The sequence below is a fragment of the Bubalus bubalis genome, chromosome 6 (genome assembly GCF_019923935.1).
Source record: "Bubalus bubalis isolate 160015118507 breed Murrah chromosome 6, NDDB_SH_1, whole genome shotgun sequence".
In the NCBI taxonomy this organism is placed as follows: Eukaryota; Metazoa; Chordata; class Mammalia; order Artiodactyla; family Bovidae; genus Bubalus; species Bubalus bubalis.
The window spans coordinates 105,007,809-105,020,296 of NC_059162.1; the positions used below are offsets into that span (position 1 = coordinate 105,007,809).

The 12,488-nt window shown below is 52.1% G+C and overlaps 1 protein-coding gene across 3 annotated transcripts in view; it reads right to left on the bottom strand.

The window, feature by feature from the left end:
• Nucleotides 1-1,549: 1,549 nt before the first annotated feature.
• Nucleotides 1,550-12,488, bottom strand: part of KCNQ4 (potassium voltage-gated channel subfamily Q member 4) — a 58,809-nt gene continuing 47,870 nt past the window's right edge. For 2 of the 3 annotated variants that reach the window (XM_025288991.3, XM_025288990.3), the window contains exons 11-14: nucleotides 11,438-11,537; nucleotides 9,134-9,265; nucleotides 4,271-4,400; nucleotides 1,550-3,735 (exon numbers count right to left, since the gene is read on the bottom strand). In XM_025288991.3, the coding sequence (XP_025144776.2) occupies nucleotides 3,523-3,735; nucleotides 4,271-4,400; nucleotides 9,134-9,265; nucleotides 11,438-11,537 (575 nt within the window). In that variant the 3' untranslated portion in view covers nucleotides 1,550-3,522. Of the gene's footprint in view, nucleotides 3,736-4,270; nucleotides 4,401-9,132; nucleotides 9,266-10,806; nucleotides 10,932-11,437; nucleotides 11,538-12,488 lie in introns of those variants that run through there. The other variant, XM_025288992.3, reaches the window with a different exon arrangement.

Here is a 12,488-nt window from a genome sequence, read left to right on the forward strand (position 1 = left end):
CCTTTAAGAATGATTCTTTGGGATCATTCCACCACATGACAAATTCCAACTGGCTGAGATCCCGGTCAAGGACAAAGGGAACATAGAAGGAGAGTGGAAGAAAGAACATATTTACTCAATTAGTGAAGTATATATAATAGATAAAGAGAAACACTTACTTGATTGAACGTATATCAGCTATGGCACTGTGACCAGCTACCAGAGGGGTTCTATTGCATCAAGGGGCATGTGTGTGTGTGTGTGTGTGTGTGTGTGTGTGTGTGTGTGTGTGATATTAATTGCTTTTCTCCCCTCTCTTCTCCTTGTCCCTTAGGATTTTATTTTAAGTTTGTAGGCGATTGCTAACTTTACAGTATACTCTTCAATTGCAGGTGTGATTGTGACTGAATTAGAGTAATTAACATCACCCAAATATGGATTCAATGACTAAGTCCTAGAGCTGGATACATCTATTGGATGGTGGAATTTCTTGTGTTTATCATTTCCAGGGAATGAGTTAAGATCTTCATTTGTATGCAGGATAGTTTCATCTCATGAGGTGGAAGCTGCTGTTGCTAGATGGAGGTTCAGACATCTGTGGATGGACATGTATGAATACCGAGTGTCCAAAGGGTTGGGCCGTGCCAGTTATGAAGCTGTTGCTTTTTCATTCCAGATGCAGCCTTCTGTACTCTGCTCTGTGAAACTGGAGCTGGGACTCTGCAAACCACATCAACTTTGTCAGCTAGCTTTGATAACTAGGGGCACTGGGGAAACACGGGAAAGCAGAAGTGGAGATTTTCCTTCTTCCTTTGCCTTCTCTTCCTTCTAACCTTATTTACAACAGCCTGGTAGCCACAGCTGCTCCCAGCCCTCAGCTACTTTTCTGCACTCCCAGACAAGCTTCACTGTGTCCCCTAGGAGGTACTAGCACTAGCCAGACAGCACCCCTCTCCAGACCTCTGCGCTCTAGCATTATAGGGCTCCCCCAGTCAAGTCCACTGGTTCTGCCAGCCTCAACCTCTTCCCTGCACTCCTGCAGCCTCAGGAGTGGGATCTGCTTCCTGCAGTGGCTTTCATTAGTTTATCCTGGTGTTCCATTTGTTCTTTCAGTCCACCTACATCAGTGTAACCCGTTCCCTGTAGTAAATTCCCTGTGTTGAAAAACCTAGGGTGATTTCTGTTTTCCTCACTGGACCCTGACTGATACAAACTATTAGGAAAGTGGTACTCATTTTTCACTGGGGCACTGAACCAAAAGAAAGTTAATTTGGAAGTACCAGGGGTCATCGTGAGAGGGCAGCCTGCCTAAGAGGAGGGCTGAGACAGATGACAGGTCCCTGACACATTTAAGCACCCAGATCTAGCTTCATATGAAGCCAAATCTATTTCCTGGACTTTTTAGTTATCTGGGCCAATAAACTTTCTTTCTTTTATTTTTGCTTCAAACATATCAGGTTGCGTTTCTGTTGTTTAAACCCAACAGTCCTTACTAATCCGGATCTCCTCACCCCCAGCCCCAGACCAGGTGCCCCACTCCACAGACACTGAACAGCCAAGACCAACCACCTCCTACTGAAAACTTTAATGAAATCAATAAGTTAATAAGTTAACAAAGTGAGGTACTTGCATATCCGAGAACCGGGTTGGTGGGGAACCTCGATCATGAAGGAGGGAGGGCTTCTCCCCAAGTCTCCTTTGGTCATGGGGCGATCCCAGCCTCCTGCCCCTCTCCACAGCTCTGTCTCTCAGGGGGTGGAGGTGTGGCTCTCTGGGGACAGTGTAGTGCAGGTGAGGTGAGCCAGGACAGGCTCCATCCAGGGCATGATGGTCACATGCAGAGGGCATGTGGGGGCAGGGGCTGGGCACCTGGGGGCTGAGCAAGGTCCAACCCCAGCCCTGGTGCTGGTGCATGCAGGTCCCCAGTCATGAGATGCAGGCAGCTGGGCCTGAGCCCCTTATTCCCTGGTGCCCCACAGAGAGTCACCATTGGTCCACTCCCCGTCACCCTCCTGCCACCTGCATTGGCTTTGCAGAAGAGGGACAAAGCAGTAGGGATACCAAAGAGGTGCTGGGGGCCTGCAGTGGATGGGGGCTTATGCGGTAAGGGGGCTGCCAACTGAAGTGAAGAGGAGGGTAAGGAAGGAGGGGAAACAGTGCGTGTGAGCGCCATATGCACAGTTGGTGCCTGATGAATGGGACTTGCTTGATGTTTATTATTCTCTCTGGGAGTTAGAGCGACTAGGAGCAGGGCAAGCCTAGACAGAAGCGGACCTGACAACCACCCTGGTGAAGGGTCTGGGGGCTTTCCAGGGCTGTCCAGACCCCAAGAGGCCTAGCCTTGAGTCGTGCTGTGGGGATACCAAAGAGGGCCCTTAGGGACAGGCAGAGGCAGCAGTTAGGGCTCCTGGACCTATGAGGAGTAACTCTTCTTGAGAAAGGGGAGCTGGTAAAGCTCTGGGGTGGGGCCTGGAGAGACCTGGGGTCACGTGAGAGCTCCCTCGCCTACCTGGATGGGGTTGGTAGGAGTGGACATCACTCTGCAGGCCACTGGCCTCAGCTGCAGAGACCCAGCAAACGCTGAGTGGCTCTGTGCTGAAGTCTCCAAGTGTAGGTAATTGTGTTTGTCAGCGTAAATGCTGTGAGGCTACCTGCCTGTCTGGGGAAACTGTAGGGACATGTTTGTCTGACCGTGGGAGCACTGTCTGGGAGAGTTGGGGGCAGAACACAGACAGTTATGCTGTCAAAGGTGCCTAGGGCCAGAGGGGAGTGAACACTGGCAGGAAGAGGGAGCCCCCGGGAGTGGACAAATGCAAATGGGAAGAAAGGCCCAGGCACTGCCCTTGGGGAGGCAAGGGAGAAACAGGCCCCATGCTGGGAGGGGAGAAGAGGGGTTGATAAGCCAAAGATCAGGGATGGGGTCATAGCCAAGCAGCCTGAGACCAGCTACAGCTGGGGGCCCATCTCCCAGGGTGGGAGGGGCAAAGGGACCCCATGGGGGTCCCCAAAGTTGCATATTTAACATAGTTTGCATATATGGTGCCCACCTGCCTGGCGGCAGGCTCCTGTGCTTATGGGTACCTGTGTGGGCACCATGGGCCCACCCCCAAGTGGAGTGGGGTCTTGGCGGGAAGGCTTCCCTGCTCTGTCCGAAGGGCGGGCCAAAGACCTCGCCTTGCATAGCTGGAAGCTGGGTCAGGGCCCAGGGCCCCAGCGCCCTGTTCCCACTCCAGGGGCAGTGCCCCTGCCAGGCAGGCCCTGTCGGGCCTTGATGGAATGGGCAGGGCACTGGGGGACCCAGAGGCTGCCGGGCAGCCGCCGCTTCTGCCCTCCGTGAGGCCTGGCATCTCTCGCCCCTGAGGTGAGGCGGGTCGCTGGCACCCACGTCGGATATTTCGCCCACCCAGACAGCTCAATACTGCATGTGGCCTCTCTCCCCACGAGGGAGTGAGTTCAAGTAAGAGAGTCCGGAGGCCTCAGAGGGCGAGTCCAAGAGCCAGGCCGACGGGCTGGCCGTGCGCTGCCCCGCCCCTGAGAAGACCCTCAGTCCATGTTGGTGCTGACCGAGCGGGAGATGCTGAGCGTCTGTGCGGAGACAGAGATGTCCTCGTGGTCCACAGGGCTGTGGTAGTCGGAGGTGATGTCGGGGTCGAAGAGCGGCACTTGCACGGTGCCCAGGCTGGCCGAGGTGCCAGAGCGCAGGCAGCGCGAGTAGAAGCCCAGCAACAGGTCCAGCTTGTGCTCGATGGACTGCACCTGGGGGCGGGGCGCGGCTGGAGGCGGGGCCTGGCCGGGGCTTGGGGGCGGGGCGCGGCCGGGGGCGGGGCTTGCCCGGGAGGAGGTGCGACGGGAAAGGCGGAGCTCGGCTGGAGGGTGGAACGAAGCTGGGAACCTGGGGTTTATTCCCACCCACCCCCGCAACGAAATTTAGTTGTGACGGGTTGGGATAGTCCAGATGATCAAGAGAGACAAGTGAGGCAGGGTTAAATGAAGTAGGCGGGACTTGGGCTTATCTGAGATGCTAGCAGCCTAGGGCGGGGCTTGGCCGGAGAGGGCTGGTTTATCGGGGTCGTTTAGCAGGAGCGGGCGGGCCTTCTGGGAGGCAGGCCTTCTGTGGGGCGGGGTCCACCTCCCAGCGGATGCGTGGGCCCGGCTCCCGCCTGCAGTTAGGGTGCTCTGGGCTAAAGCTCTGAGAAGCGGACCCTCCCCTTGGGCCTAACCCGGGGGCCTTCCAGAGCTTCTCAGTCGACGGCTAGCTTCCCCACACCAGCGAAACTCCATCCCAACTCACCTGCTTCTCCACCTTGACCACACGTCCCATTATACTGATTTCATCCACCGCCTCCGTATCGGAGGGCCCTTTGTCACCCTTCTCCCGGGCTTTCCGGTCCCCGGGGCCCCGGCCGACAATCTGGTCCACCCTGTGGGGAAAGGGAACTGTCAAAGGACCCAGACACTGGCCACCCGCTTTCCTACAAGAATTAGAGCTCGCCTTCTTAAAGGGGAGACATTCACCTGGGTGGGAGCAGGCCATCTGAGAGAGGGGGCCAATCTGCTCTTCCAACAACACAAGAGAAGACTCTACACATGGACATCACCAGATGGTCGGCAGTGAAATCAGATTGATTATGTTCTTTTCAGGGAAAAATGGAGAAGCTCTATACAGTCAGCAAAAACAAGACCGGGAGCTGACTGTGGCTCAGAACATGAACTCCTTATTGCCAAATTCAGACTTAAATTGAAGAAAGTAGGGAAAACCACTAGACCATTCAGGTATGACCTAAATCAAATTCCTTATGATTATACAGTGGAAGTGAGAAATAGATTTAAGGGACTAGATCTGATAGATAGAGTGCCTGATGAACTATGGATGGAGGTTTCTGACATTGTACAGGAGACAGGGATCAAGACCATCCCCATGGAAAAGAAATGCAAAAAAAGCAAAATGGCTGTCTGGGGAGGCCTTACAAATAGCTGTGAAAAGAAGGGAGGTGAAAAGCAAAGGAGAAAAGAAAAGATATACCCATTTGAATGCAGAGTTCCAAAGAATAGCAAGGAGAGATAAGAAAGACTTCCTAACTGAACACTGCAAAGAAATAGAGGAAAACAATAGAATGGGAAAGACTATAGATCTCAAGAAAATTAGAGATACCAAGGGAACATTTCATGCAAAGATGGGCACAATAAAGGATAGAAATTGTATAGACCTAACAGAAGAAGAAGATATTAAGAAGAGGTGGCAAGAATACACAGAAGAACTGTACAAAAAAGATCTTCACGACCAAGATAATCACGATGGTGTGATCACTCACCTAGAGCCAGACATCCTGGTTTGTGAAGTCAAGTGGGTCTTAGGAAGCATCACTACGAACAAAGCTAGTGGAGGTGATGGAATATCAGTTGAGCTATTTCAAATCCTGAAAGATGACGCTGTGAAAGTGTTGCACTCAATATGCCAGCAAATTTGGAAAACTCAGCAGTGGCTACAGGACTGGAAAAGGTAAGTTTTCATTCCAATCCCAAAGAAAGGCAATTCCAAAGAATGCTCAAACTACTGCACAATTGCACTCATCTCACACGCTAGTAAAGTAATGCTCAAAATTCCCCAAGCCAGGCTTCAGCAATACGTGAACCGTGAATTTCCAGATGTTCAAGCTGGTTTTAGAAAAGGCAGAGGAACCAGAGATCAAATTGCCAACATCTGCTGGATCATGGAAAAAGCAAGAGAGTTCCAGAAAAACATCTATTTATGCTTTGCTGACTATGCCAAAGCCTTTGACTGTGTGGATCACAATAAACTGTGGAAAATTCTTCAAGAGATGGGAATACCAGACCACCTGACCTGCCTCTTGAGAAACCTATATGCAGGTCAGGAAGCAACAGTTAGAACTGGACATGGAACAACAGACTGATTCCAAATAGGAAAAGGAGTACATCAAGGCTGTATATTGTCACCCTGCTTATTTAACTTATATGCAGAAATGAGAACTTATCATGAGAAATGCTGGGCTGGAAGAAGCACAAGCTGGAATCAAGATTGCCGGGAGAAATATCAATAACCTCAGATATGAAGATGACACCACCCTTATGGCAGAAAGTGAAGAGGAACTAAAGAGACTCTTGATGAAAGTGAAAGTGGAGAGTGAAAAAGTTGGCTTAAAGCTCAACATTCAGAAAACTAAGATCATGATGTCCAGTCCCATCACGTCATGGCAAATAGATGGGAAAACAGTGGAAACAGCGGCTGGCTTTATTTTTCTGGGCTCCCAAATCATTGCAGATGGTGATTGCAGCAATGAAATTAAAAGACACTTACTCCTTGGAAGGAAAGTTATGACCAACCTAGACAACATATTAAAAAGCAGAGACATTACTTTGTCAACAAAGGTCCGTCTAGTCAAGGCTATGGTTTTTCCAGTGGTCATGTATGGATGTGAGAGTTGGACTGTGAATAAAGCTGAGTGCCGAAAAATTGATGCTTTTGAACTGTGGTGTTGGAGAAGACTCTTGAGAGTCCCTTGGACTGCAAGGAGATCCAACCAGTCCATCCTAAAGGAGATCAATCTTGGGTGTTCATTTGAAGCTGAAACTCTAATACTTTGGCCACCTGATGAGAAGAGCTGACTCATTTGAAAAGACCCTGATGCCGGGAGGGATTGGGGGCAGGAGGAGAAGGGGACAACAGAGGATGAGATGGTTGGATGGCGTCACCAACTCGATGGACGTGAGTTTGAGTGAACTCCGGGAGTTGGTGATGGATAGGGAGGCCTGGCGTGCTGCTGTTCATGGGGTTGCAAAGAGTCGGACATGACTGAGCGACTGAATTGAACTGAACTGAATGGGGAGACCAAGTTTAATGGAAGTGCCCAGTCGCTGCTTTGACCAGGGGAGCAGAGCCACCACCCATAAACATGACAAGTAAAACAGCTGCCTGATGGGAGCACAGGTAGGAATGGTGGACTGGGAAGAGGGAGAGACACAAGTGGGGATATGAGTTATAAGGGGGACAAGGCTGAAGCTGGTCCCCTTTACAGCGACACGCTTGAAAGTGTTATGCCTACCCTCTATCTTCAATTTCTCTTTTCTGCCTCTCTAAAACCTCTCTAATCAGGTTTTCATTCCCACCATTTCACTGAAACGACAGTAGTCAAGACACCAAAAGACCTCCATGTTGCTAAATTCGATTCTCAGCCCTCACTATGCTTGAGCTGTTAGCAGTACCTGGCACATCGGATCACCCCTTCTTTCTGCAGGTTCTTCATTTGGATTCCCAAACATCACTTTCACCCAGTTCTCCTACCTCCCTCACTTCTTCTCAGTCTCCTTTGCTGGTTCCTCCTTTATCTCCACAACCGCTTAACATTTCAGGACCCAGAGCTCACTCCTAGGACTTCTTTTTTTTCTTCTATTTACTCTCACTCACTAAATGATGTCTTCAGTTCCAGATTTTCCATGCCTCTATATACGGTTGACACCAAATCTTTATCTCCAGCCCATACCTCTCCTCCAAACTCCACACTCCTCTGCCAGATCCACACTCCATTTAGCTGTCTGATGGGCATCACAAACCCAGCATGTCCCAGCTTTCCTGATTGAAACTTGCTCCACTCGTTGACTTTCCCCATGTCAATAAACAGCAACTTTTTCCTCTTGCTCAAGCCAAAAACTTTGGCTTTATCCTTGATTCTCTCTCTCTCTTTTTCCTCTTACGCCCTATCTGAAAATGCTGTCAGCTCTACTTTCAGAACATAATTACAATCTGACCATTTCGCCTCACCTTAATTGCTGCCACCTGGTCCACACCGCCATCATCTCTTGCCTGCACATCTGAATTAGCCCCCTCACTGGTCTCCCTGTTTCCATCCTAGCCCCCTATAGGCCATTCTCAACACAGCATCTAGGATGATCCTTTTAAAATATATCTCAGATTGCATCTGTCCTTTGTTCAAAGCCCTCCAATGCTTGTGTCTTACTCTGGATGAACGCCAACATCTTTGCAGTGGCCCCCAGAGTTTTATATAGTCTAAGTGCTATTAGCCTTCTAACCTCATCTCCTGCTTCCCTCATGCCAGGACAGGCACACTGGGCTGCTTGCTGTTCCTAAAACATCGCCCCACACGCCTGCCCATCTCAAAACCTTTGCACTTGCTGTTCCCTCTGGAAACTATTTTAAACAAACCACAATCATGGGACTGTTTGCTTCACCTTCAATTTTTTTTCTCAAATGTCACCTTCTTGCCTATTTAAAAATCACAAATCTGAACACCCTAACCTTATTTTTCTTCTTAGCCTTTATCATCATCTGACATGTTCTGGTTTCACTTACTATCATCTGTTCTTCCACTGGAATGAGAGCTCCATGAAGCAGAGGCCATTTGTTTTCCACCATATCCCCACTGTCTGGCAAGTAACAAATAAACGCCCAGTGACTATTTCTTGAGAGAACAAATGAATGGGCAGTGAGAATGCAGGCCACAAGAGGAAAGGGGCGAGGTATAGGTGATTGGGTTCTTGGTGTGAGAATCTTCCTACACGCTGGGCAGAGAGAAGAGGTGTTGGAGGAGGATTCCAGAGGCAAGAGGTGAGCAGCACTGAGGATAATTTGCCTATTCTATTAGGAGATGCTGGGGGGGTGGGCAGTCACTGATTATTTTAAGCCTATTATTTTAGGACGAGAAAGCAGTCATCTAAAGACGTCTTTAAAGCGAGCAGGTCAGTAGGGTTTGCTTCAGGTTCAGTAAGGCTTCCCTGGTGGCTCAGATGGTGAAGACTCGACCTGCAACGCAGGAGACCCAGGTTCAATCCCTAGGTGGAGAAGATCCCCTGGGGAAAGAAATGGCAACCCACTCCAGCGTTCTTGCCTGGGAAATGCCATGGACAGAGGACCCTGATGGGCTACAGTCCATGGGGTCGCAAAGAGTCGGCCACGACTGAGCGACTAACACTTTCCCTTTCAAGTTCGATAACAGGTGCGGGTGGCAGGCTCCCGCTGCAATGCGCTGCAAGCAAGAAACGCCAGCTCCCGCCGCGGCCCCTAGGGGGCACGCAGGGCTGCGTTCGGGCGCCCGCAGAGGGGCTCCAGCGGACCTCCTGCGGGAACTGGTGCCGCGGCAGTCCTGCCCGGCTCTCTCGTCCCCGGCCCCGGTGCACCCACCGAGCCTGCAGACTCTTGATCCGGCCCAGCATGTCCAGGTGCCCTGCTGAGTACTGTTCAATGACGTCCTTCACGTCGTATGGTCGCAGCATCTCCTTGAATTTCCTTTTGGCTACCAGGAACTTCAGGATCCTGTGGGGATAGGGAGCCTCAGAGGACAGGCATTCTTTTCCAGCCCCCTTGCTGTCCTTTGCTACCTTGTCTGGCAGGAGGCCACCTCCTGCCTGGGCCACTGCAGACAGCCACACCTGAGTCTTGGGCCTCCCTCCCTCCCCACCACGCTCCTGCCCCAGCCTCCTGAGTTTGTTTGGTCTTTGATATGCAGTCACTGGGAGGGCTGCGCTGTCGTTTCTCTCTGTTGGGTGGGACACAAGCAAGGCACCCGTGAACACTGCTGCTAAGGACAGCTTAGGGGAAGACATTTTTGCATATGCCTGTTAGCACTCCTGTGCTGGACCCTGGACACCCCAAAGGGCATCAGGTACAATCCCTGGTCTCAGGAGCACTGGTCTGGGGTGGGAGACGAAGAGGACACAGACAATTATGGGGCGATGAGGGCTATGTCAAGGAGTGGAGAAAGAGGACTGAGGACCATGAGAAGGGAGAGCTTGGCTGGCGAGGTCAGGAGACATCTTGAGAAGTGATACCTTCCAGTCCCAGGGCAAGAGGAGGGGCATGAAGGGAGGCTTTGGGGACACAAACAGGCATGGAGATGTGTGAGTGAGAGTCAGTCCAAAGTAGCCAGAACAGGATGTGAAGGAAAGGGGTTAATCAATGAGAGGTAGGGTGAGGGGTTATTCTGAAGATCCTACATCCCTGGCAGAGATTGGGCAATGGGAAGCTGGGGTGGTGGGGAAGGGGCCGTGTGGTTTACTCTGCTTTAGCATGACCATCCTCTGTCCACCTGTGTGGGTAGAGGATGTCCTGGAGGGGCAGAGTCCCGGGCAGGAAGACCCACTCCAGGGGATGAGCCTGAGCTGGGGGTGGGGGTGGGGGGTGGGCAGTGGGGTGGAGATACAGAACAGCTGTGAGCAGTGTGGGAGAGGGGCCTGAAAGGCTTCTGAGTCTGAGTCCAGGATGACTCCCATGGTTTGGGGCACAGGGTGGATGCTGGTGTCACTGCCTGTCATGGGGTCATGGGAGGGGGAGCAGGACTGGGGCGTGCTGAGTGTGAGCGGCCAAGGAGAGCTGACTTGGGCCAGGGGGAAGCTCGGGTGTTGTGTTCCAGAAGCTGGTCCCTTGGAGGGGAGAGACAGGATGCATAAAAGAGGGGTGGAGAGAGGCCTCAGACTCTCTGGGAGAGGGGGTGTCCAGATGATTTTGATTTAAAAGAAACACAAAGGAAAGAGGCTTACAGACAGGTGAATCAGCCAGGGAAGAGAGGGGGATGAGTCTGGAAGGCCTAGGGGTGAAACTGGAGCTACAGGATGGACACAGAGATTAGGCTGGAACTCCATTCCAAGGAGTTTGGGGGCCAGATCCATGGCTACATGGCTAAAGAGCTCAGGGACTCTGGTCCCCACTGAACTGTTAAGGGAGACAGCCAGTGAAGCAAGGAAGACAGGGTCCTTCAAACTTTTTGACCAAGAACCACGATAAGAAATAGTTTACAGAAACTAGTATAAACACACACACATAACTGAAATAGAAGTTTCATAAACATTTATTCTTACTATGAAGGATGCACTCTGATACTTTCTTTTTTCTTTTTTGAATGCTGACCATTAAATTGATTTCACTAAGTTGACTCCAAACTGTTGTGACCTGTGGTTTGAACAGTATGGCTCTAGAGGAAATCCTGGGGGAAACAGACAGGCTGAGGTCAAGACTCCCGAGGGAAGACAGTAAGTTTGAGTCACGGAGGCAAGAAGGTGATGAGACTTAGACACAGAGATGGGGTGAAACTGCCTGTAAGACAGAGACCTAGGGAGAGCCAGGCAGATTGCTGATACACAGCTAGGGAGAGAGAGAGAAAGAGGAGGCAGCCGGACATTCAGGGAGAGAGTGGTAAGGGGGAGAAGCAGGGAGGAGACTGTAGTATGAGTAGAGGGACTGTGGTGGGCAGCCATGCCCACCGCCCCACCTGACCAGCCCTCCCGACATGATAAGTCTGCACCAACCCAGCCGGGAGCCATATGCCACCTCCCCACCCCACCCACTCTCCAGGGACCCCGCCAGACAGCACCGTTGAGGGTGCCAGGCAGGCAGCAGCTGGTATGCCAGGAGCTAGGCCAGGCCTGGCCACAAGGGCAGACCCCAGATGGGGAGCAGCAGTGGGTGGCCCACCTCCTGCTTCAGTCTCACCTGACGGAACGGATGACCGTCTTCACAGCAGGCATGACGTCGTCCACAGTGAGTTCGCACTGGTAGCTCTTCTCCTCCGCCACTTCCTCCGAGGGGCCCTCTGAAAAGTCAGGAGCAGGGGGCCCAGGTGGCGGTGGCAGAAGGGAGTGCTTGCAATCTCTACCACCACCCTGAGGGGTACAGAGAGGAAGACAGAGCCCCAGAAAGGGGCCAGAGCCTTCCTTGGGGCACAAGCAGACCAGGTTCTTGCCTCCTGGCTGCCCCACCCAAGGGAAACACCTCAGTTTGCTGTAGGCCCATCTCCCCTGTGAACACCTCTGCCTGGTGGCCGGTGAGCAGGAACCACTTTAGGGCACATCTGTCTGGCCTCGGGCAAGTTGCACACAGCCCTGGAGGAAGCCCCGCTGGCTCCCATGCAGGACAGTGACACAGGGCTTGAGGCGTCTGCGTGTTCTCGCACATCAGCCTTATCCTTCAGCCAAGAGGGAATCAGGGGGCGGGCTCCCAGCCCCAGCTCTGCTATGGAGGAAGCCTCTAAAGCAAGTCGTTCTCCTCCCGGGATAAGAGAAATGGCTTCTCCAAGGCTGGTGCCCAGCACTGCAGAGACAGGGGGTGCTGTCCTGGCCCCACTGGGGCCAAAGGGTGGGGAGGTCAGGCAGTTTCTTGGCAGGAAAGAGGAGGCCCTGGGTACCAACCAGGTCCCAGGTGCCAGCACCCCCCCCCCAAAGACTGGTTTGTGGAGTTCTGTAACTTTCCATGAAAGGGCTAAGAGAGTGGTCAGCCAGCAGCATGTTGGGGGATTGATACAGTACAGACAGAGGCAATATGGCTGGGTCCCCTCCCTCCAAAGTTCCTGTCCTTAACCTCCATCCTTATCCACCCCCCTCTACACCCCCGCCCCCACCACCACCCAGGGGCCTGAAGCATGTCAGAGCTGGGAGAAGTCTTCCAGGGAATTTGGTCCAATCCTGTTTTTCAGAAGAGGACACCGAGGCACAGAAAAGGGCAGTAGCTTACCCAGGTCACAGTGTAAGTCAGGAACAGAGCTACA